Source organism: Bicyclus anynana, chromosome 12 (assembly GCF_947172395.1).
Source record: "Bicyclus anynana chromosome 12, ilBicAnyn1.1, whole genome shotgun sequence".
Taxonomy (NCBI): Eukaryota; Metazoa; Arthropoda; class Insecta; order Lepidoptera; family Nymphalidae; genus Bicyclus; species Bicyclus anynana.
The window spans coordinates 6,387,698-6,411,504 of record NC_069094.1 but is presented as its reverse complement, the minus strand read 5'-3'; the positions used below and the strand labels follow the sequence as shown (position 1 = coordinate 6,411,504).

At 36.5% G+C, this 23,807-nt stretch overlaps 3 protein-coding genes and 1 non-coding gene across 4 annotated transcripts in view; 2 read left to right on the top strand and 2 right to left on the bottom strand.

The window, feature by feature from the left end:
• The window catches only part of LOC112047762 (MKI67 FHA domain-interacting nucleolar phosphoprotein-like), a 191,494-nt gene that overhangs the window by 97,612 nt on the left and 70,075 nt on the right, over positions 1-23,807 (bottom strand). The window lies entirely within an intron of this gene.
• Positions 1,877-5,015, top strand: LOC112047785 (NAD-dependent protein deacylase sirtuin-5, mitochondrial). Its single transcript, XM_024085024.2, has 4 exons — positions 1,877-2,282; positions 3,038-3,232; positions 3,812-3,971; positions 4,477-5,015. The coding sequence occupies exons 1-4, from the start codon at positions 1,968-1,970 to the stop codon at positions 4,683-4,685; spliced, it is 879 nt and encodes a 292-aa protein (XP_023940792.1). The 5' UTR covers positions 1,877-1,967; the 3' UTR covers positions 4,686-5,015.
• On the bottom strand, positions 4,973-17,993 carry LOC112047784 (ATP-dependent DNA helicase DDX11). Its single transcript, XM_024085023.2, has 15 exons — positions 17,919-17,993; positions 17,678-17,815; positions 17,450-17,570; positions 16,546-16,877; positions 15,801-15,967; positions 14,564-14,804; positions 13,754-14,021; positions 12,666-12,985; positions 11,329-11,517; positions 10,315-10,515; positions 9,762-9,950; positions 8,852-8,961; positions 6,417-6,577; positions 5,610-5,710; positions 4,973-5,153 (listed from the first exon to the last, which is right to left on the bottom strand). The coding sequence occupies exons 2-15, from the start codon at positions 17,795-17,797 to the stop codon at positions 5,070-5,072; spliced, it is 2,604 nt and encodes an 867-aa protein (XP_023940791.1). The 5' UTR covers positions 17,798-17,815; positions 17,919-17,993; the 3' UTR covers positions 4,973-5,069.
• LOC112047819 (small nucleolar RNA U3) lies at positions 8,079-8,283 on the top strand. Its single transcript, XR_002886984.1, has one exon. It is a non-coding gene; the product is annotated as a small nucleolar RNA U3 (small nucleolar RNA).

Below are 23,807 nucleotides of genomic sequence, written 5' to 3'. Positions count from 1 at the left end.
ATATAGGTGGTAGAAAAAACGGAGCTAGGCATTCCATATCTTCGGAATGAAAATGAGTAATATCTACGTATAAGGAACTAGTGAATACCCGCGACTTCTTCCGCGTTGGCATTTAGACCCTCTTAATTCGACCCTGTCGCAAAATCTATTCGTAGTGGAGTGGACATCTACAAGCTATAAACTATAATAAAGCCTCCCTGCCAAATTTCATCCAGCTATCGCTATGTATGCGTCAAGCGGTTTTCGATTTACCGTTCGATGACCTTTCGGTGATACGTACTTATATAAAATACCGCAGAAAGCGGTAAAATGAGCATTATATCGCAATAATTCTTGACGATAACCAACAGATAGTCTGCGTAATGTTAACCCGGTGTATCAAGCCTTCTCGCCCGGTGATCCACCGTATCCAAAGGTTACAAATACAAGAATACCTATGGTTTTCAAGCATTTTTTAGATCTTAAAATTAAAGTTAGGAGAGTTCCAAAGTGCCTTGTACTCTCAGACCAATTATAGAAGGACCTGTATCGCACTCATAGTCACAAACAAAATTGTCTGTCATTTTCCGAGGAAAACGAGCTTAGATTTGGTATATATCTTATACTAAACTAGTAGTTTTTGTCCTTTTTTTACACCATACAACTACATAAAAAGGTATTTTTACGTAGCTCTTTAACCGACGAACACGATTACAACTATTTAACATCGATTCTGTAGAGACAGCTTTTATAATCGCATTAGATCATTGATCATATACTTTGACAGAAAAGTAACATCTAGCGAGGCAGGTCCTATACAATAGTTGGTCTGAGCTTGTACCTACTCATCTTGTACTAATATAACTAATAAGTAACCTAATCCACGCACGAACGTATATACCTATCTACCTGAAGTACTTACCGGTTTACCTTAAAAGCCAAGCTCCAAATCAGAAGCTATTTCTGCTTTGGATTCGATGGCCCAGTTTCGATTGGACGATTAAAAGGCTAAGTATACCTAGTGCGAATAAACTTGACTCCTGGTCTATAAGAAAATCTCAATCTGCCCAGCCGGGAATCGAACCCAGGACCTCCGTTTTGTAAATCCACCGCGCATACCACTGCGCCACGGAGGCCGTTAAGTAGTATTAGCATCAGAATAATTATCACCGTTACACGACCGAAACAAAAACCGAGTTTCGGCTTCAGCCTCAGTTTAGGCCGAAATAGAAATGTCCATACGCAGGTACATAAGTAGTAAGTTTTTCGGACTAAGTTTTTGTTTTGCAAGGCTCTAATGTTCTATGCTACATTCACACACATAATATTGTCAATATTATTAAGTGTAATATTATCATAATGTTGTCAATAATATGATAATATTACAGACATAAATGGAGCGAGCTATGCTTGGAGTTTCTCTGCGTGAGCGAATCAGAAATGAGGAGATCCGCAGACGAACCAAAGTCTCTGACATAGCTCAGCGAGTCGCGAAGCTGAAATGGCAATGGGCAGGCCACATAGTTCGAAGAGTCGATGGATGTTGGGTTCCCAAGGTGCTGGAATGGCTGGCAACCCCGCACCGGAAAGCGCAGTGTTGGTCGTCCCCCCACTAGGTGGACCGAAGACACCAAGCGGGTTGCAGGGAGCTGCTGGATGCTGGCGGGTCGAGACAGTTTTGTTTGGAAGTCCATGCAAGAGGCCTATGTAATGCAGTGGACGTCCATCAGCTGATGATGATGTTGATGATGATTACAAGCAACTTTCCCTACTATTTAAAAAATCCTAGGGAGGATCTTTCTTCTGTGTCCCTGAAATTCTCTGTCTGCAGTGTCCCATTATGTCAGTGTCAACTGTCAACGTCAATTTCAAATTTTAATGTCAAACATAGAGTACATTGAATGTCAAACTTCAAAATAGTACTTGGTGTTTTATGTAAATATTTTGATTAAATTTATTATGGAAATTGGTATTTAAAACTATTTGCTATGTTTCTTAGCTCAATAAGAGTATATAATACAATAGTTTCAAGAAGTTTTCGTTTAACAATGGCTACACGGCAGTCTAGTGATACGGCAAAGTTCAAAGAACATTTAGATGGAGCAAAAGAGGTTGTTATTTTATCCGGGGCAGGAATAAGTGCTGAATCAGGGATACCCACGTTTAGAGGTGCAGGCGGATACTGGAGAAAGTATCAAGCGGCCTCCTTAGCGACGCCAGAAGCATTCCATACCAGTCCCAGTTTGGTTTGGGAATTTTACCATTATAGACGAGAAGTTGCCGCCAAGGCCCAGCCTAATGCGGTAAGAATCCAAAACTACATGCTATTACAAAATAAGAGATATTTATTTAGCTGGACATTAGTTGAACAAATAGCTTGATACAAATAGTTCTAACTCACTAATTTCTAATTGCAGCTTGATTAGAAAAATAAATTCGTGTTTTATTTATATCTGGAATAAAATTGTTCGTCTTACTTATAGCCCAGCCAAATGCTAAAGTCTGAGTAGAATTGCATACATTTTTAATGTTTTTATTGGCATCATAGATTAATCAATAATATACAGATGGAGCGTATGGAACACAACTGTGTTGTACCCGTCACAAATACAAAATTAAGTTTAATTTAGTAATACATTCTCGTGTTAGTACGAAATTAACTGTTGCATCAATAATTTTCAATGTTATTCAAGAAAAATTGTGTTATGTTTTAAAAACTGTTCTCATAAACTAAAGAAATAAGATGAAGTATTTTTTTATTGGTTACTAATGATTATTATATTAAGTTAAGTAATTGTTGTTAGTCTTAAATTTTGTATTCCAAAATTAAACACTTTGATTATGAAAAAAGTTTCTTTATGCAGATGTCAAGGAAACATGTGACTTTTGTTTTTTTTTATTGGTTTCACTGGCTTCAGCACAAAGACTAACTCTGGTTACTCTGTGTTTGGCATAATATGTAATCCTTTTCCACCCCCTATTGTATTATTTCAAAGTATCATGTACACATAACTGAGTATTCACTTATTGTATTTAATTAATATAAAAATATATTCAGGGTCACTTAGCTATTGCTGATTATGAAAAGAAGAATGGAGCCAATAAAAAAATCACAGTAATTACACAAAATGTGGATGGACTACACAAAAGAGCAGGCACAAATAACTTGATTGAACTACACGGTAACTTGTATAAAACTCGCTGCACTAAATGCAAAGAAGTTTTAGAGAATACAGATTCCCCTATATGTGAGGTAGGTATATTTTTGTAACTTATGTAGCATGTGTCTCATGAAAGAAAAAGACATACTGTCAACCAATAGAGCCGTGATAGCCTAGTGGATATGACCTCTGCCTCAGATTCCAGGGGGTGTGGGTTCAAACCTTCAACTTTTCAATTCTGTGCATTTTAAGAAATTATATATCACATGTCTTAATTGGTGAAGGAAAAACATTGTGAAGAAACCTGCAAATTAGATAATTTTATTAATTCTCTGTGTGTGTGAAGTCTGCCAATCCATATTGGGCCAGCATGGTGGACTATTTTCCTAACCCCTCTCATGCAGGGACAACTCGAGCTCAGAAGTGAGTGAGTGAGTGATATGGGTTGATAATGATGATGATGAAGTAATAGTGACAAGGTCCAACGCAAAAGAGGAACAATATTCTGGATTGAGATGCTATTGGTTGACACTTGTCTTCTTTTATACTGAGATAAAATCTTTATAATTTTGTGTTGATTTGTCAACAATTGCTATTAAAATATTCAATGAAGTACTTATTTAAAAAGTATAAATTTACCAAATATGAAAAATAATATTTTGTAATTTTAGGCACTAGCCAATCGTGGGGCACCAGACTCAAATGTAGTGGGATCAGATATCCCAGTTAAATCTTTACCACACTGCAGAAAGCCCAACTGTGGTGGTCTACTAAGACCACACATCGTGTGGTTTGGGGAAGGCTTAGACCCTATTGTGCTGGAGCAAGCAGGCAAGAATTATGGAATTTAAAATAATGCAATTTATTATACATTTTAATGTTTTGCTTGTTGTTGCTTGAATACTTTAACCACCAATCACACTAATATTCTAATGGCAGAAGTTTGTGTGCGTGTCTGCGTGCGTGCGTGTTACAAATGGTGTTGTGTATAGCTCTATGCTTTGCTCAAAATTTAATTTAACCTCTTGACTCCTAAATGGACGACCGGTCGCCCTTCGTATCCGTTACGTGACATGTAAAAAAATATAAAGTAAACTAAGGGCAATAGGCGACCACAGTATCATGCTCCGCGCGATAGAGGAATATAAAGATTTTTTAAATGGCTCACAACGGTAGATTAAAGCCGCATTCCCTGACTGTCGGCTTCTTCAACGCAGACGGGCTTTTCGATAAAATAGTCGCGGGCAGTGAATGGTTAATCTTCACTTGCAGCCTTACATGTTCGATTATTATTATCCAAAATCAATGTATAAAAAAGATTTAATTTTCTTTACAGGAGCAGCAATGTCCAGCTGTGATGTCTGTTTAGTAGTAGGAACCTCTTCAGTGGTGTACCCTGCAGCCATGTTTGCCCCCCAAGCAGCACAAAGAGGGGCAATTGTCGCTGAATTTAACATTGAACCTACCCCTGCAACACCAGACTTCCATTTTTACTTTGAAGGTCCTTGTGGTACAACTCTGCCTAAAGTTTTATCAGCTAATTAAGCTTTCGCTAATTTGGCTAGAGTGTGCAACATAACTGCTATTACATCCTAAACAACAATTAAATAATTTGTCCTAGTACAGCACAATGTATATGTTTGTGAAGATGAAAGAGAAATTAAAAGAAATGAAATGAAAAGAATGAAAGAAATGAAAGATTCTGATTTAACCTTTGTAGGAACTGTAAATAGTTTTAAAGAATCTTGTTTTGTTAGTTGGGTATTTGAAATAAAGATATAAAATATAATGTATATAATTATGTATGTAGATATATCATAAGAATAAAATGCTTTATTAAATTATTGAAAAATTATATTTTTATCACAATTCTTATATTTTTATTTATTTTTAAATTAAATTATTATTAGTAATTATGTTAATTTTACATTATTTACAATTTTTATGCCTTGTAAAAAATTTGGCTATATTTCCAATAGTTGGTCCAAATCCGCAGTTTGTGATCAATGATTTCTGTAAAAGAAAACTCAATGTTTTTATTGAGACAAACATTTTTAACTGACCTCCACGGAGGCAGTATTTGGGTTGATAGGAGCACGACAGACATTTTAAAAACAGATTGTAAGCAAGCAGTTCCAATCTATAGTAAAGGCGTTATCAACTGAGTTGTGAAGCGCAATAATTTCAGTCATCGTCAATGATCGAAATCAATTACTCAATGCGATGTGCTGTAAAATGAGATCGCTGTATATAAAAGACTAGCGGACGCCCGCGACTTTTTCTGGATTCGTCTTCGTCTTGGTTCGTCGCATACCTACTAACTATAAATTACCTCCCTGCCAAATTTCAGCATTGTACAATGTACATCAAGCGGTTTCCGAGATATCGTGATGAACGACCTTTCACATTTATATTTTAAGATGTGGGAGGCGTTAAGTTTTAGATTTGAATATACCCACAGATACAGACCTGTACAAAAGACGGCAGCGCTGCTACGGTTTGAGGTCGCGAATATCTCTCATCCACTAATAATACACACGCATAGTCGTTAGCGTGTCGAACTGCTCGCCCTGTTACAAAAACGTGAATATAATTTAATTTGAGTTAATTGGGCTTATAATTACCTATACTAATATTATAAAGAGGAAAGATTTGAATGTTTGCTTTGAATAGGCTCTGAAACTACTGAAAAAATTCTTTCACTCTTGGGAAGCTACACTGTCCCCGAGTGCTATAGGCTATTTTATCCCCGTATTGGCGTATTCTTTCGGGAACGGGTACTACGCGGGTGAAACCACGCGGTGTCTTCTAGTTAATAATAATAATAATAATAGTTTATTTAAAGGTAAAAACCCAGTGTAAAACAAACATAATAATAATAACAATACAAAAATAGTAAAAATAGTAATTAAAATTGACATTACACTAATTTAATTGTCTAACTAGTATAGGTATCCGTATTATCTATACATATTCGTATGTAGTTAACAATAAACTCCTTAAAAAATAGTTGAACTCTGGACACGGCAGCCCTGAATAGTGCTTTTATTGAACTACGGAAGGGTTTTCAACCAAAACTTTTTCTCCTACTTACGCTCCTTTTGCCCTGGTTTATTGCAGTAGGTCATATTTTGGTCCCAGGTGATTAATTTTAATCGAAAATTACTTTCTACGTTAACCTAATTATCTGACTAATGTTTCTCATAGCTGAAACAATGATTCGATGTGCTAATCTAATCTGATGTGGGTTATGGGGTTAAAACGTTCAATACACACCTATACATTGGTTGACTGCCTTCATACACAGATTTTCATAATAAACACTTCCTGCTCCAGGCGTCAATTTGTTCAGATAATTCATTTTCTCTTGAAGCTCAGGCGATTTCACATTTGGATATGGCATCCCTATCACCATAACACAACGACCCAACTCATCACTGAAACAAAACTAATCATTAATCCCATACTAACTTTGCCTTGCTTGTTACCCGCGTAGATCCCCTATATGACGGCCTCCGTGGCGCAGTGGTATGCGCGGTGGATTTACAACACGGAGGTCCTGGGTTCGATCCCCGGCTGGGCAGATTGAGATTTTCTTAATTTGTCCAGGTCTGGCTGGTGGGAGGCTTCGGCCGTGGCTAGTTACCACCCTACCGACAAAGACGTACCGCCAAGCGATTTAGCGTTCCGGTACGATGCCGTGTAGAAACCGAAAGGGGTGTGGATTTTCATCCTCCTCCTAACAAGTTAGCCCGCTTCCATCTTAGACTGCATCATCACTTACCATCAGGTGTGATTGTAGTCAAGGGCTAACTTGTAAAGAATAAAAAAAAAAAATGAATATCGCATTTAAAAGAAGTCAATTATCAGGATAATTAAAGATGGCTATACATGGGCAACTCGAGCAGTTAGTCAGTGATCAACAAACAACATACAACAACAGCTTGAAACTGCCATTGATAACTGCTGAAGCAGTTGTATAGTGTATGTACAATGTACATAATATGTTAAAGTCTGAAGTTCACTATGAAGTCGCAGCCTGAAGCAGTCCTGAATACTTCAAGCTGTTCGCATATGCCCGGCCTAAGGAACTACTATCATTGATACAGTGCGCCCTAAATCTTCACTGAAAACAAAAATATAATCATTGCCATACTTATTATATACTTTGCGATCCCACCTGCATAGATGCGGGTCATCCTACTAACATTATAAACGCGAAAGTTTGTATGGATGTTTGGATGTTTGTTACTCTTTAACGCCGCTACTACTGAAGCTATTTGGTTGAAATTTGGAATGGAAATAGATTTTACTCTGGATTGACGCATAGGATACTTTTAATCCCGAAAAAATCCATGGTTTCCCGAGATTTGCGAAAAGTGATGATTTTGATGATATGTTTAGATGATGTTACTCTTTCACGTCTCGACTACTGAACCGAATTAGCTGAAATTTGGTATTAAGATATATTATAGCCTGGATTAACATATAGACTACTTTTTATCCCGGAAAATCCATGGTTTCCGAGGGATTTGTAAAAAACTAAATTCCACGCGGGCGTCCGCTAGTCTTTTATAAATTAAAGTGAAGAAAAAAAATAAAATGCAACCTATTTGTATACCATAAAACAGAACCAAAGCATTATTGTCTATAATTATAACCGCAATTTAGTAAGCTGATCAACAGTAGCGATATCGATTGCCGAAGTAGTTTACAGAATTACCGTTAGACAGCGCTATATGTTAAAAGTTGAGGTTTATAAAGTAATTCGTCTAGTCACCGTTAGATGGCGTTGCATACTGCGAGTAAAAAGTTGTACATGAAGTCGTTAGCCGGATTGACGTTAGATAGCGCTAAATATATAACATTTAAAATAACATCGCGCTTCGAAAATTCCGTCTCGCATGATCACCTCTCTCCATACTTCGGCGAAATGTTAAGACCTTACTTCATAGGATCATTTCTATAGTAAGCTCTTCACGAGACTCACACAACACGTGAGATCTATCCAGCCATGTTGATGAGATGTGGCGCGATGTCCTGAGCGTGAGACGGACGGTGACCTAAGGTCATCAGTCTTCAATGATCGTTCACTCGACCCTTTCGGGGGTTGGGCGTGGGATGCCGTCGCTATCTGAGTGGCTTTTTGAACCCTTTTAATTCATAATATTCGACGGATTGTTTGACTCCTTGGAGGCCTGGATTTGACGCAAAGAAATGCAGAGTCGTCAACAGTGGTCCGTGGGTTCATCTTTCATTTCCAGATTGAGTATGAGTAAGTTACTTTAGGACTTCATATTTTCTAATTTAATGTCTGGTCTGGTGTTAGTGGCTACGATCCAGCCACAAAGCCGCAAGCAAATTCAAAGTTACGAATATTTCCGTATTAGGCTGCATTGCCAGTTAAAATTTTAACACTTGGCTTGGTTGAGTGACTATTATTAAGACTCGATGATGCCTACGACTTCATCCGCGAAATTACACTTTCTGAACTCACAACTCAACGTTGTAGACGATATTTAGGTATTATTTGTTTAAATAATGTTCACTGTTGACCTTACCAGTACCTAACAAATAAATTTACTCTTTTGAGCGTCACGTTTTACACATCTCACAGTATTTAATATCATAAGTTCGTGAGATATGTTTAAAAGCAGAAGAACAACGGTCGATAAACTCTATCATAAGGAGCCACTAGACTAAAAACTTACCTAAAGTTCAATCCCTCACTTAATTTACCACCAACGACACTCAACAATAGAGCACCGGTGATATCTGATCCTTCTTTGTTTTTAATTGCTGCTGCATATTTTTGCAAAACCTGAAAAAAATCAAATATGCTGACTTCATGGTGTTAAAATACAATAAATGAACGGTGTTACTTAGGGTAGTCACTCACGGACCACACAGCAACCAGTGGCAACAGTGAACTGTGTTAACTGTGGTCAAAAGTACAGAAAAAGGTCGGTGATAATAGTCAGAAGGTGGTCATAAAGTTCTATCCTAAAAAAGACTCTTCTCTCTTCAGACTTCCCTTGTTTTGCCTTGCCAATTGAGCCTCAATAGCTCAACGGTAAGAGCCGTCGGACTCATCACCGAGAGGTGGTAGTTCAATTCCCGCCCCGTTGGTCTGTCGATCCCACTCCTAATACAGTCTTTCCCCGACTAGTTGGAGGGGAATTGGAATATTGGTCATATTATTTAAAAAAGATATGGCAAATATTCTTTTAAAAAAATACTGTAGTAGAAGATTTATATAAAAAAGCTTGTTTCTTAAAATGTACATATCTAGCGGGGGCACGCGACTTCTGTAAATATTATAGTAGTAGGCAGGTTCGGCTATTTTTCCAGGATCTTCCAATGCTAGTCCCATTAAAATCCGTTCCAGAGATTAGACCGGACAAAAAACGGACAAAAATTAAAAAAAAGTTGTGTTTATGTTTCTTGTAACTATCTTTAAGCACTTCACTCTTATGATAAATAACAGACAGACAATTCAATTTTGTGTATATGTATTGATGTTAATGAGGAGGGAGGCCTGGCCGTGTAGTGGGCCCCTTATCAGCCTATTTTAACAAATAATACTGATAATGAATAAATAAAGAAGTATCTATGACTGACCTGATCGACTTCTGTAGCAGACTTCGGTTCTCGAAAGATCTTTTTCTTCTTGCCAATACTTTCAATAACATTAGAGCTCTTCAAGTGGTCAAACAACATTTGCTCGTATGAGTATGAGGGTAGAAAACAGACAATGCCATCTGGTACTATACTGCACACATTTCTCAAGATTCTTCCGACTTCGTTTAACTGAAAGCGAAATTTTAACATTCAATTTAATTTACTACTCCCATTTCGTAATCTAATCAATATAAAACCTCAAGCCATATCACAAAGCTAATCACTCCTACAGGACTTGTTTTTTATTCTTTACAAGTTAGCCCTTGACTACAATCTCACCTGATGGTAAGTGATGATCCAATCTAAGATGGAAGCGGGCTAACTTGTAAAGAAGCCTGCTTCCATCTTAGACTGCATCATCACTTACCATCAGGTGAGATTGTAATCAAGGGCAACTTGTAAAGAATAAAAAAAGAGTGCCTATACTAACATTAGAAACAGGTTTTAATGCCTAATTAAAAATAACTGTAGAAACTCATACCAAAATTCATACCAAATCTTTTGAACAACGATTTTCATAGGAAAAGTTCAAAGTGACATTAGAAGGTCCCTTCGACAAGCACACGCCAAGAACATTGTCGGGAGGCACGACATGCTCGCACTTGACCACGTTGACCTCGACCACGGCGTTGTTGTTCGTGAGCAATGCCTGGAACTCGCCCACCGGTTCCATGGTCCCGCCTGCCACTATCACCTGAAACCAACGACATTTTATACTATAGACATGTTACGTGCCTACAAAATCACCGCAAAAAGTGAGCAGAGTTTAGCTACTCCACTGAGCGACCACATAATTTTGTGTTTAATTCCATTATCCATTAATAAATAAATAAATACAGGATGTCCTATTAATGGATAAAACGCAAACGGTAGATACACCATATAACTATCTAAAACTAATTAAATAGTTTTCCATAAATCCCTAGGGTGACCAAGTTAAATTTTTTTTTTCGGATTTCTCAATTTTTTCTATCTTGAATCAGTTTTTTCAATGCTAACCCGTTCTGAGAGGAGACACGTGTTCAGCAGTGAGCCGAATATGGGTCGATAATGATGATGAGAGCCGTGATAGCCCAGTGGATATGACCTCAGCCTCCGATTCCAGAGGGTGGTGGGGTTGAATCCGGTCCAGGGCATGCACCACCAAATTTTCAGTTGTGTAAATTTTAAGAAATTAAATATCACGTGTCTCAAACGTTGAAGGAAAACATCGTGAGGAAGCCTGCATACCAGAGAATGTTCTTAATTCTCTGCATGTGTGAAATCTGCCAATCCGTATTGGGCCAGCGTGGTGGACTATTGGCCTAGCCCCTCTCATTATGAGAGGAGATTCGAGCTCAGTAGTGAGCCGACTATGGGTTGATAATGATTGATTGATGATTGAATTATGATGAACTAGACACTTGCATAGCCTGGATGCAGTTGGCTCAATCCTGTGAAAATTCGAAGTCATACAAGATGCCTACCCAGCAGGTGAACATTATCCGTTGTTATGATGATGACTTACAGATCGACACTGATTGACAACTTGAGCGAAGTGTTCAGCAGGGTTGAGCAGCAGATACTTCAGCTGTCCGCCTTCGCCCAGTTGCGCCAACACTCGTCCGTTCTCGCTCCGGTCGCAGAGCATCTCCAGGAAATCCAATATGGCGTACAATCCACTGCCAGCGGATGTTTCTGTTGGTAAATTGTGTGCCTAGAATACAAGATATACAGAATTGATAAATAATATCACAACTGTTTTGATGTTTTTTTTTATACTTGCGCTTGACTATACTCTAAGTTGGAGCACGATTACCTAGAACAGTGATTCCCAAATTGACCTCTAGGGGTCTATGACAACCTGCAAGGCGTATACGTCAGCGAAAAAAAATTTGGGGTCCATTTTATATTCATTTAATGTTACGTATATTTTACATAACAGATACAAAATTTCATTTTGAGTAGTTTTAATTTAAATTCAATTAATAAATGTATTAACATGTGTTTTTATTTTAAGTTTTTAACACTAAACTTCACTACAGTTAGAAATTTACAGGAAATCAATATCAGGTAAGTAGGGGGTCTGCCCAACACGGAAAAACATGGCAAGGGGTCTACGACACAAAAAGTTTGGGGAACTCTGATCTAGAAGATGCCTATTCAGTCTGCTTTGAAGGTATTTAAATTATATGTGTCAGAAAACACAAACGCAAGAAGGGAAGAGCCGCTGTGTAAACATTGCACTATGATCTAGTAGTTAACCTATGTGGCTTAGAATAGTCTAGTTGTCACTTTTTTAAATAGTCCTAAATGTTTATTATCATTCTACTATCATATTTTTTGAGACGTGAATACATAACATTTATAATTTTTAAATAGTTGTGAAGTTAATGGTGTTGTCCCCCTTATGAAGAGAGCACGTTAAGCCATCCCGCGGTCCCGATCATTATCAACATTATCAATTTAAGCCCACCAAGCCACAATAGAGCAGCATAATGGGTCTAAGCTCGGCCCCATCTTAATATTTTCTAAATTAGCTCAAATCTGAGCTAGTGTGGCTTTGAGCCCGGTTATAGAGGTAACCAAGATCACACTGACAGAGATCTCAAAACTCAACTTTTTTTTTAAGAATATTTGCCATATCTTTTAAATATAACCAATATGACCATTCCCCTCCAACTAATCGAGAAAGACTGTATTAAGAGTGGGTACTACAATTGACTAACGAGGCGGAGATGAGTTCGACCGCTCGGCGCTCTATCTGTTGAGCTAATGAGGCTCAATGGCTTAACTAAACTGATGGTAAACTTTAACCATGGTTATCATCAAAGATGTATGCAAAACGAGTATTTTTTTCAATACCTGACTTGTTAATTTGCTATCAGTTTTCTGCGTATCTACTGACGGTTCCTTTTGATCTTTTTTCTTGGACATGTTACTAAGAAATTCTTTAAAAGACGCTTTTTTGTTGATTTCAACTTTTTTGTTTTCCTCCTCAAGCGCCTGCTGACTGTATCTCATGGAAAAGCCATGGAGTTTTGGCGCCAAACGAGTGTTTCTACAAAACTCTACCAGAGGGCGTAAGTGGAGATGATCTATTTCAGTCTTTATGACAAAATCTTCCAAGGTAAATATTGTCGACTCCACTTTTTTGTCCTTTGTCGCTTTCGGTTTTACTAGTCCTAAAAAAAGATTGATTAAATATAGCGTTTAAAGGCTCTTTTCCACAACAGTTAGGAGGTTAACTAAAATACAAAACATTTTGCTAGTTAAAAAGTAGGAAATTAATATTTATGATCATTTTATAAAAAATATATATATATGAATTTAATTTTCTGCATCTAATCTAATCTAAGACAACAATTGGAAAAGATTTGTTTATTGAGCTAGGGTGTTTTCCAGTATCTGTCTTGTCTGTGACAGGTGCACAGTGCACGTTCTTCAAGGCGGCAATTACTTAAATTTCATTTCAGAAGCATAAAAAAGGAAAAATACTATAAAAATACAATACCTAAAAGCTTCCCCAAAACAAAGTTTACTTGGTTCAACTGCAAAAGGTTCTTGCTAAAAAAATCTAGCTCTGTATTTGTTTATATAAAACTCCAAGAACGTTTTGACAGAGGACGGTTGTTTGACAGTGACGGGTGCACAGTGCGCGTTCTCCAAAGCAATTATTGCTTTTAAGTTAAATTTCAGAAGCATAAAACGAAGAGTAATAAAGATATACAATACCCAAAAGTTTCCCCACAACAAAGTTGACCTGGTTCAACTGCAAAAGGTTCTTGCTGCTCAATCTGGCTCTGTATTTGTTTATATAAAACTCCAAGAACGTTTTGACAGAGGACAGTTGTTTGACTGTTACAGGTGCACAGTGCGCGTTCTCCAAAGCAATTATTGCTTTTAAGTTTAATTTCAGAAGCATAAAAAGAAGTACTAAAGATATACAATACCCAAAAGTTTCCCCACAACAAAGTTGACCTGGTTCAACTGCAAAAGGTTCTTGCTGCTCAATCTGACTCTGTATTTGTTTATATAAAACTCCAGGAATGTTTTTACAGAGGCTAGTTGTTTGACTGTTACAGGAGCACAGTGTGCGTTCTCTAAGGCGGCGGTGAGACCATGCGCCTCGTCGAGAATCAACACATTGTCCTGAAGTTTGAGTGATACGCCTGATCTTGCACCGCTGCTTACTATGCCTGCGTGGCTAACTAAAATTATCTATAATCAATAGGGATGACGACAGTTTTTTAAACTATATATAAATTAGGAGTATGCTAATAGTAATGCAATTTTGTAAAAGTAACAGGGTATCTGCGATCATTACTTTCGGAGCTACAGGGATTTAAAGTGTCAGATTTGAGGCACTGCCGCGGATCCCTGAAAAAGGCCCCATACAAAGTGGTATGGTTTCATGATGTCGTAGGTCATAATGATCGTTAGATTTGTATGGATATCAAAAATACTAATATCATTATTATTTGTGTGTTTGTGTGTATAGTTATTTATTAAAAAATGTCACATTTAACGTAAGGAAGCTAAAACTGTATGTATTTTCATCTAATTACGATAAAAGATTTTTAATAGATTTCGAAATTTTGGCTCCCCTAATATTAAGAGATAACGAATAAATATTTTGTATCTAAAATGACAGCGATATTTATCAGCGAAAGAGAAATCAGTATATAGGCAAAAATATCTCTTTGCATGTATCTTAGACCTGCAGATCAAATATACTGTTGCTTGATTGAACTAGATATTACCTCCGCATCATCTAAAGCCATTCTTGTAGCATAATATGGACAGGCTTTCAATTGTTTCCCACGTTTGACTATATCCTCCATATCCATAATGTCTACCAATATCTGTTCTTTCAACATGGTTATGTTGTTCTGGTTATAGTAAGGACAGGCTGCGCATGAATTAGTCTTGGTCTTTTTCAGAACTTTGCCATCCTCGCCTACAGATGTTGATTTTGTTTTAGATTTTTGCATATCAAGACATCTGAAACAAAACTAAATATTAAAAAAAAACTTGCAATTTTTTTGAAGTTTTCAAAAAGTTTTGTCGTGAAATTAACGTAATATCACATGCTTATATACGTACGGGTATCCAAAGCTGCTCTAATAGGATCAAATTTGGCTAGGCAGGAAGAACAACACTAGCGCAGGAAGGGAGTATTAATTAATTGTCAAGGAATTCCTTAACCCTACGTCCTGTGTTCACAAGTCCAGGACTCGGCTCCAAGTTTTTCTCTCTACCGCGTGATGGACCCGGCACCCGCACGGTGAATCCATGGAATGCTAAGATATTCGTCTCTCTAAATATAGCCAACTAGCGGAGACTTGGCCGACCTTGATGAGGCATGTGCAGGAACTCCGAGGCACGGAGATGAAAATGCTAGGATGGACGTGTAACGTCACACGTTGTGACGTGTGAACGTGACCGACAATTTAATGAGCACATCCGCAGTAGGCTCAGTGTCACTGACATCGGAGATAAGCTGCAGGAAGCCCGTCTTAGATGGTACGGTCACGTCGAACGACGTTCGCAGAGCTACGTGGATAACAGATGTCTGAACATCGCAGTCCCTGAAGCTAAAACCTGAGGCCACCCCAAAAAACCCAAAAAACGCGGACTTGGCTCGCGCGGACTTGAGAGCCAACTAACTTGAAAAAAAAGTAAAGAAGTTGGATGGCCAAAATCGGGCAAAGTGGGCGAGATAATGCCGGAAAGCGGACCCCAAATAGTGGGACCCCGCTAGGCAGAAGAAGACATTCAACTAGCGGACGCCTGCGACTTCGTCTGCCCTTAGCACTCCTTAATCCGGCTCTGTCGCAAAATCCGTTCTTAGCGGACATCTTCTAACTATAAAGTACTTCCCTGCCTAATTTCATCTTTGTAGATCAAGCTGTTTTCGAGATTTTGTGACGAGTGACTTTTCACGTTTATGTTTTTAGATATACAATATACATATAATATATAATAATACTAATATACCTTTCATTGATGAGATTCACATGTTTTAACTTGGTGACATCAGAGTTAATACAAAAGTGTTGTCTAGAGGCAAGAGTAACGACTCTGGTGTTATCATTGAACACTGTCCGCTTGATCTCCCCCACAAACTGTGAGAGCTGACTGTGTGTCCTGCTGCTAATATAAATCTGTAATGTATTAAATAAACCAATTCAAAATACCCTAAGAAAAGGGGTGCCATCACCAAGTTGTCTGTCCCAATGAATATCATTAACATAGTGATTGTTACTGTAATGTTGTTGTACAGTTTCAAATGTTTTTACCCAAAACCCATCAACCCACTTTGAAACGGAGTGGTGGTCTGGTTGGCCTATGCTCCAAACCTTCCTTCTCCATTTTTACCAATTCATATAATTGTAATTTCAAGAGCCTCATTCACTTAAGAATTACTATCTTGTAAGCAAGACAAATCAAAGACCAGCCAACACCCCCTGTGTTAGCACTTAGCAGGTCTTTGATTTGTCTTGCTGCACTTCATAGAGGCATAAATACACTGTCTACCCCAGAAGTACTGGCTTTGATAGCACAGGTAGTAAGTAAAGAATTTAATACAAGAAAATAAATATTGAATAATACCAAAATAATAACTCCATTAAAATATAATAGATATATTTATCAAATTAAAATTTCTTTATTTCATATTATATGTATATGCACAACAAGCATTTTCCAGTATTGCATAATCATCAGTACTGAGTTTACAAACCTTAATATTGCTTTCCTTTTCATTTTCAAAACATATCTCTTCAGAATCAGAATCAGCATCATTATCCTGGCATTCATTAACTATGAGGTCTTGGTCTTCTATGTTCTCTTTTTCTTCATGTTCCTTTGTATCATCAGTTTCATGTCGTTTCTCTACTCTCTTGAAATGATGATCAATTTTTTTTAAACCTGATTTCTGTTTATCAACTCTTTTTTTTAATTCTATAAATTCAGCCTCTCTTTTTTTTATTTTATCTAGTTTCAACTGTAGTTCTACTAATAGTTGATTCTTTTTTAATTTCTCATACTCTTCTTGTAGCCAGTCATCTGTATCTAAAGTATTAAGAATATTATTGTTTGTTAATAAAAACTCTACCCTAGTTTACATAGGTTCTTTTGTTAAACATAATTGGAGCATTCAAATCTCTATGATTTGCTCGCCGGTTGCTGAGCTTGAGTCTACTCTCAGAATGAGAGAGGTTAGGCCAATAGTTCAACACGCTGGCCCAATGCGAATTGGCAGACTTCACACATGCAGAGAATTAAGAAAATTCTCTGGTATACAGGTTTCCTCTCGATGTTTAAAATAGATAAGTTCTGAATCGACATATGTCTTACTTCATTTCTAATTTGATTGTTGGTAAACAGTACACATCAAGTAGAGCTGATGTGTAGCTTTATTCACCCTTATGCCTCATTAATCTGGCCCTCTCATAAAATCTGTTCTAAGTAGACGTCTACTAACTATAAACTACCTCCCTGCTAAATTTTTACTTCGAGCGTCAAGCGGTTTTCTAGATTTTGTAGTAGCCTTCCACAATTAATACAAACTCTTCAGCTTTATAATATTAGTATATATATATGTCTAAACAAAATGTGGCTAATATGTTATTATTCAAAATTACCTGTTGTAGTTGAAAGTTCCAGCTTGAGATCATTTAGTTCTTTTGCTAACTCTTCAACTATTCGTTGTTTAGTGTCCTTGAACCACTGTAGCGCTCCACAACATATGCTTAGTGATTTACCCTGCCGAGATTACCAAATTATATAAAGGTGAACCATAAACTATGGTAAATATTCTGAAGACTACGATTATAAACTCAATATTGTGTTTGAATTTATAAATTACTTACCGTTCCTGTAGGGCTCTCAAATACACCTACTTTTCTATTTTCTATTGTATAATATAATTCCTTCATAAATTTATTTTGAATATCATAAGGTTGGAACGGGAATGAAAATATAGGCTCCATGTCTGTATCGCTTAATTACTACAAAATTAGACAGCTAAATAAATAATTTATATTATAAACTTTAAGAACAGATTAATAGGATATTCTACAAGCTACAAAATGTTTTTATTAACGTTATTACTTTTTATTTTACCGCTAAAAATAAAATCAACAAAACAACAGTCAACAACGTCACGCATGACGTTCAGGTTGACGTCAAATCAAAGTCACAGATAATTAATTAATTAATGATAGGTAATTGAGACGTCAAAGTAAATTATATTTTTTAATTTATTTTAAGCTTTCGGCCCGGGATACTAACGTCAGTCAAATTCATTTCACAATCATAGATGCACAACCAAAGGCCAAAGCTAACTTAACGCAGAATAACGATAATCCAGAATGAGTCTTTACAAGCAGCGTGGTGAACCTGGTGAAACCCTTATATAAACCCCAAACGTACGCGTCTCCTTGACATCCGCAAATACAAACTGTTTTCATATAATTTGTATTTCAACATTAACAATAATACGTAAATTAATATAATAATAAATAATTACCAATAAAAAATACTCCATCTTATTTATTAACAGTTTAAACAGTTTTTAAAATATTTAAAAACGACGCCATTTTTCGTGAATAATATTGAAAATTACTGATGTGACGCTTCGTGTCGTACTGACTCAAGAATGTCTTTATTTTTAGAATTTTGTATTTAGAATGGCCACGACACCGTCGTGTTCCGTGCGTTCTATCTGCCTATTATTCTTTAATCTGTGGGTAATACCCACAGATTATAAAGGTATACCACAAGGTATAAAGAGGTACCTATAAAGTTATTCTAAGTCGGCGGTTACGGCGCCATTTTTAAGATTTTTTTTTGCTATAGATCAAGTGACTTATTTCCTTTCCCCTTACTCTTAGCTCTTTGGTCAATCCATAGAGGATAGTCAAACTTCAAGTATCTATTAATATGTGCTAGTGTGAGTGAGCCATAGAGTACATTGAATATAGGGTATAGAGTCCTCAGATGCCATCTCCGCTTAGCGCCATCATGTGAGCAGATAGAGAACTACACCAATTATAATATATACCCATAAGTATAAAATGAGCATCGAATTACGTATATAAACCTATATCCATAGAGACATAAACATAATGTTTACCTACTAGTATTAGCTGTTCTTTAATTCTATTATTTTATTTAGGAATTCGGATACAAATAATAAAAACACAAATGGGATACATATAATTATTTATTGTTTCTCCTTTTGTGAACATAAACAACTCAGTCTCTTTGAATAGAGTCATCTTCGTCAAAACCTCTAGTGGTACCCCTTAACAATATATTTGTTGACTTACACCAATTAAATGTAAAAAATCTGCACGAAAAAATAAAAAAAGAACTCTACTAAATCTCAAGACATGACATATATAACAGAGTTCTCGGAATCCAAAGTAAAGCACAGGTCAAAACGATTTATAACAGTCACCAAAATCCATAAAAAAAAGCCAGGTCGTCGGGAAAGATCAACGCAAAAAAACACCATGAAGAAAGCAGAAGAAACAAAACCGTTTCGTCTACAAAATTAAACAAAATGTCACAAGCCGCACAAGGTTATAATTTTTTTTTAATAGCAGCGTTTTACCTGAAATAAAACGCATATTAAAATACTTACCTCACTGGAAACTTTATATTGAGAGTAGCATTTCCGTTTCCGTCGATTTCATACCAGTTTTCGTACTTTTATTGACGTCACGTCTGGCTATGTGGCGCCACCTGGCGGTGTCGGGCTCGGGAAGTTTCGTAAATCGCTGAGCGCGACTTTAGCTCATTGGCTCAATATATCACCAGGCAGGAATTACTTAAAGTTTCCAGTGAGGTAAGTATTTTAATATGCGTTTTATTTCAGGTAAAACGCTGCTATTAAAATATTGACCGTAACTGGAAACTTTATATTGAGAGCCTGTTTGTTTTCGCCTGGTGACGCCACATTATGGTATTATTTCGCCAATGTGATTATTAAAATAAAACTTTTTATAACAATATTATCTCTAATTCGATTAGGCTTTATTTAGAGAACAAGCTAGTAACGAAGTTTGACTTACTGTGTCTGTGCATAATACAATATTCCATTTTTTTGGAATGTAGCAAAAATACATGTCTACGGTACAATGGTAGCCAGTAATAAGTATCTATTGTCTGTGGATATTATTTATTCAAACTGTCAACTCTTTGACATTCAAGTGTCATTATATGTCATCAGCCATTTACTATATTTTACAAATATTAATAAATAGAACAGTTAGCAGTGCTTAACGTGTTTTCGTTCATCTCGCGACTCCAACTCTCAGCACATTCAAAAATAAATCAATGAACTAAAAACATACCATACATTTTTTGTATTGGAGTTCAATACTTTTAATTTTAGGGATTTCATCATATAATTGATATTCACACTAAATTATTTAGAAACACTGCTGACCGATATAGTTGTTATGAAGATTTCTTACGTGACGTCTTTACTCATTCTGCTATAACCATATGCGAGGCGGTTTTTTAAAAAAAAAAAAAATTATTACAAAGAAATTAATATTAATTCTTGCTGCATTTAGTCGTAGTGGATAGTTATTTTATTTAATAATGAAATAGACTTATTATTTCCTAAAGAAAAATTATGATAGTGATTATTTTATTTACAAATAATTTCCAGCCAGAGTAAATACTTCTATCGGTTTTTGAGCCAAATTGCGGCCAAAATTGAATAAAATCATCAGATTTTATACTAAGTTATCCCTATAATAAGTAATGTTAGGTCATATACACGCCTTTCAGAGTGTATCCACAAAAATATAACTATTGAAAAAATAACTTATTAAGAAGTTACTGACATTCCAAACTGGTGGCATGGAATTTTTAGGCTTTCTTAACAATTTGGTATGAATTTAAGGATATACTTTACAAGTTATTGATCTCTTAAGTAGGTTACTTGAAGATTCTAGAAACTAAAACTGAGTCAGTTCTTAGACATTAGGTCATATAATGTACTAAAACTTTTACTTTTAGACAAACACTACACAAGCCGATTTTTAAGTTTTGACAGGAAATTAAAAATAATTTCAGGTTTTTCCATATTTCTTGAAGACTCCCTCTAACAGTTTTGTAACTGCTAAGTCCGTTGTCGTGATTATAATAAATTTGTCTTCATTCTATAGAATTATCGGTACTGCTAGCACTCGGAATCTGAGATCCAAATGACATAAGACTAAACTAAATGACATAACTCTTATCAAGGTTATTAAATATATTCCTGTCAACCGATTCTGATGATTCTCTGAGAATCAGTGTAAGTGGTGGCGATACCATAAAGCAAGTGGGAAATTCCCTATACACACTGTACACATCGTATAAAACAACTTGAGCGTAAGTTACATATCGGGATACGTACAAGTAATCATGGACTACGTGTACCTTATTTAATGAGTCAGATCAGAATAGATCAGTCACCGACATACCCTATTTCACAATCACTTTTTCTATGCTACAGTAATGAAAGCGCCAAGTATGGAAGATGGCGATGCTGTATAACAAGTGATTTGCATGCTTGTTTTTCCTGCCGCGTATACTATTGTGTACTGTTGTGAACTTAGTGATAGTCTAATTAAGGTTACTAGACAAAGATCTTGCAATTTTAACTGTTATATTCTATATTTAAACTCATTTCTCTTTTCCTCCGTAATATGTAACGGCAGTCATTTTGTCCAATTGAATGTTGCTTAGGAGGTGAGTTTGATTCTAGGGACATATACGAGTAGTATGACATATTTTATTGGAATGCAGTACCTATTCCTCTCGTGACCATGAATACCTCAGAGGGTGAATGTTTAGTAACGCTGCCCAAGCGTGGTCAAAGGCATCTGCTACTAACAAAAACACTGGCTGAGGGTGTCAGTGAAGTAGGTAGCTAGCAGTCTGATTATATTAAACAAGGTCATTCATTCATTCAATGGTAACGGGCAAGTTTTCGATATAGTCTACATCTACGCTTCGTATTATTTTCTTAGTAAATGATAAAATTGTCTATTCTTAATTCTACATATCTCTTACAAAACATGCTGCGAATTCGATAGCATTGAGAAAGTATTTGAGAAAGAGACATGCATAGTTCAAATGACAAGGAAGTAATGTCCAACAATTCCCTGTATACAAAACGTAGGAAGCACCTTAGGGGTTTTATTACATACACATGCAAGTAGGCTTGTGTCTATTCTTCAAACTGAGTTTTTGATGCTGTGCGTATTTAGCAAGTGGAAATGAGGTTAAATATTGGTCCGGCTTCAGTATTAGCAACAGAGCATGGTGCTTTTATGATCCTTTGTATTTCAACAAGTAGACAATTGTTGATATTTCTTCCAAAACAGGAGTGTGGAACGATATTCCATATAGATTAAGAAAAACACGTGGTTATTCGAGAGAACGGTAGGAGATAACCTCAGATTAACCTCTGTACGTTTCTGGTGCCACCATTTTCTCCCATTGAAAAAGGTGGTGAAAAAGGTGGCTAAAAAGACCGCTTGAAATGAAGTCTATCTCAAAATACTTTGTTTTCTGGATGCATTAAACTTTAAAGCATACATAATACCCTTGATGGGCCTCGAACCCCTGAAAAAGGATTCATTTAGAATCCTTTGTTTTAATAGAAATTTATATGTTACCGCTTATGCGTTTGTCTACATTTGCTAGGTGACTGAGGGTATCATAATATGTTTTACCTTTTCGTTTGTTTCTAAGTTTTATGAAACCTGGAGTATGGTTATAAATTTTGAAAATAATAAACTGTATACATCCAGTAATACCTTTAGAAAACTTTGATGTATTCGGAAAAATAAGTTTCCTGCCTTTAACCTCTATACCAAAATGTACATGATGTTTTAATCTGACGCTTTCATTCATCAGATTTTTACGCCATTGTTACAAAGTAATTAATTCACCCATTGGTTACAAATCTAGTTGGCCTATTCACTATTTTGGTCTTTATTATCAACCTATATCAATTGGAAAAATGTCATTTACCTACTGTGGGATATTCACGAGTAAGCAATAAATGACATTTTTACATAGAAACTCAATTTTGTATATGTCAACTAGTAAACGTAAAAGATAGTGAGTCAGCCTGCAAGGGCTTTAGGACATTAGTTTCTTGTACATTGCTGAAAAACACCCTGCGAGAGTGGATTATAATGATCTTACAAGCAAGGCTGCGCAAGCGTTCCAAGCGATAGAATCTTAACATTTTTCATGCATTACCCACGCGAGGGGTGGCGATCACACACACACAACATCGACAAGGGTATTTGAATAATTTATATAGATAGATAAGATATTCGTTGATAAACACCCCGGGAGGGTGGATTGTATTGATCATGCAAGCAAGGCTGTGCATGAACGTGTGCGCATTACAGATATGTATATTCCGTGTTGTATGTTCCACGCGATGGAACATTACTCTTCATGCATACGCCCGCGACGGTGGCGATCAAGGACACCGGTATTTGAATAATTTATATAATCTATTAGTCCGGTATTTGACTGTGCAAATACGTCTAGGAATATTTAAACTTTCTATACCTTACTCAGTAAGTTGGTTTTGCAAATACGTCCAGGAACGTTAAAAAACTGTGTATACCTTGCCCCCGCGAGGGGCGGTAATCTATTAGACCTATATTTGACTGCAAATGTGTCCAGCGACGTTAACAGTGTCTACGCCTTGCCCCTGCGTGGGGTGGCGATTTATAAGGCCAGTAATTTACATCCAATCAAAATTCCTGTGCTAAATTCTGGCGGGATTTGTGAACCTTTTTTCAATGCCGGTTTGAATTGGAGTAACAATATGTTTGAGTAACTTCCAAAAACTCTTTGTCTAACTTGTCTTCGAGCATTCGTAATTTATGTACTCCTCTGAAACGAAAGCCATTGGCCACACGTTCGTTTTGCAGTATATATGTTAGACAACAGTCTATTGCTAGAACG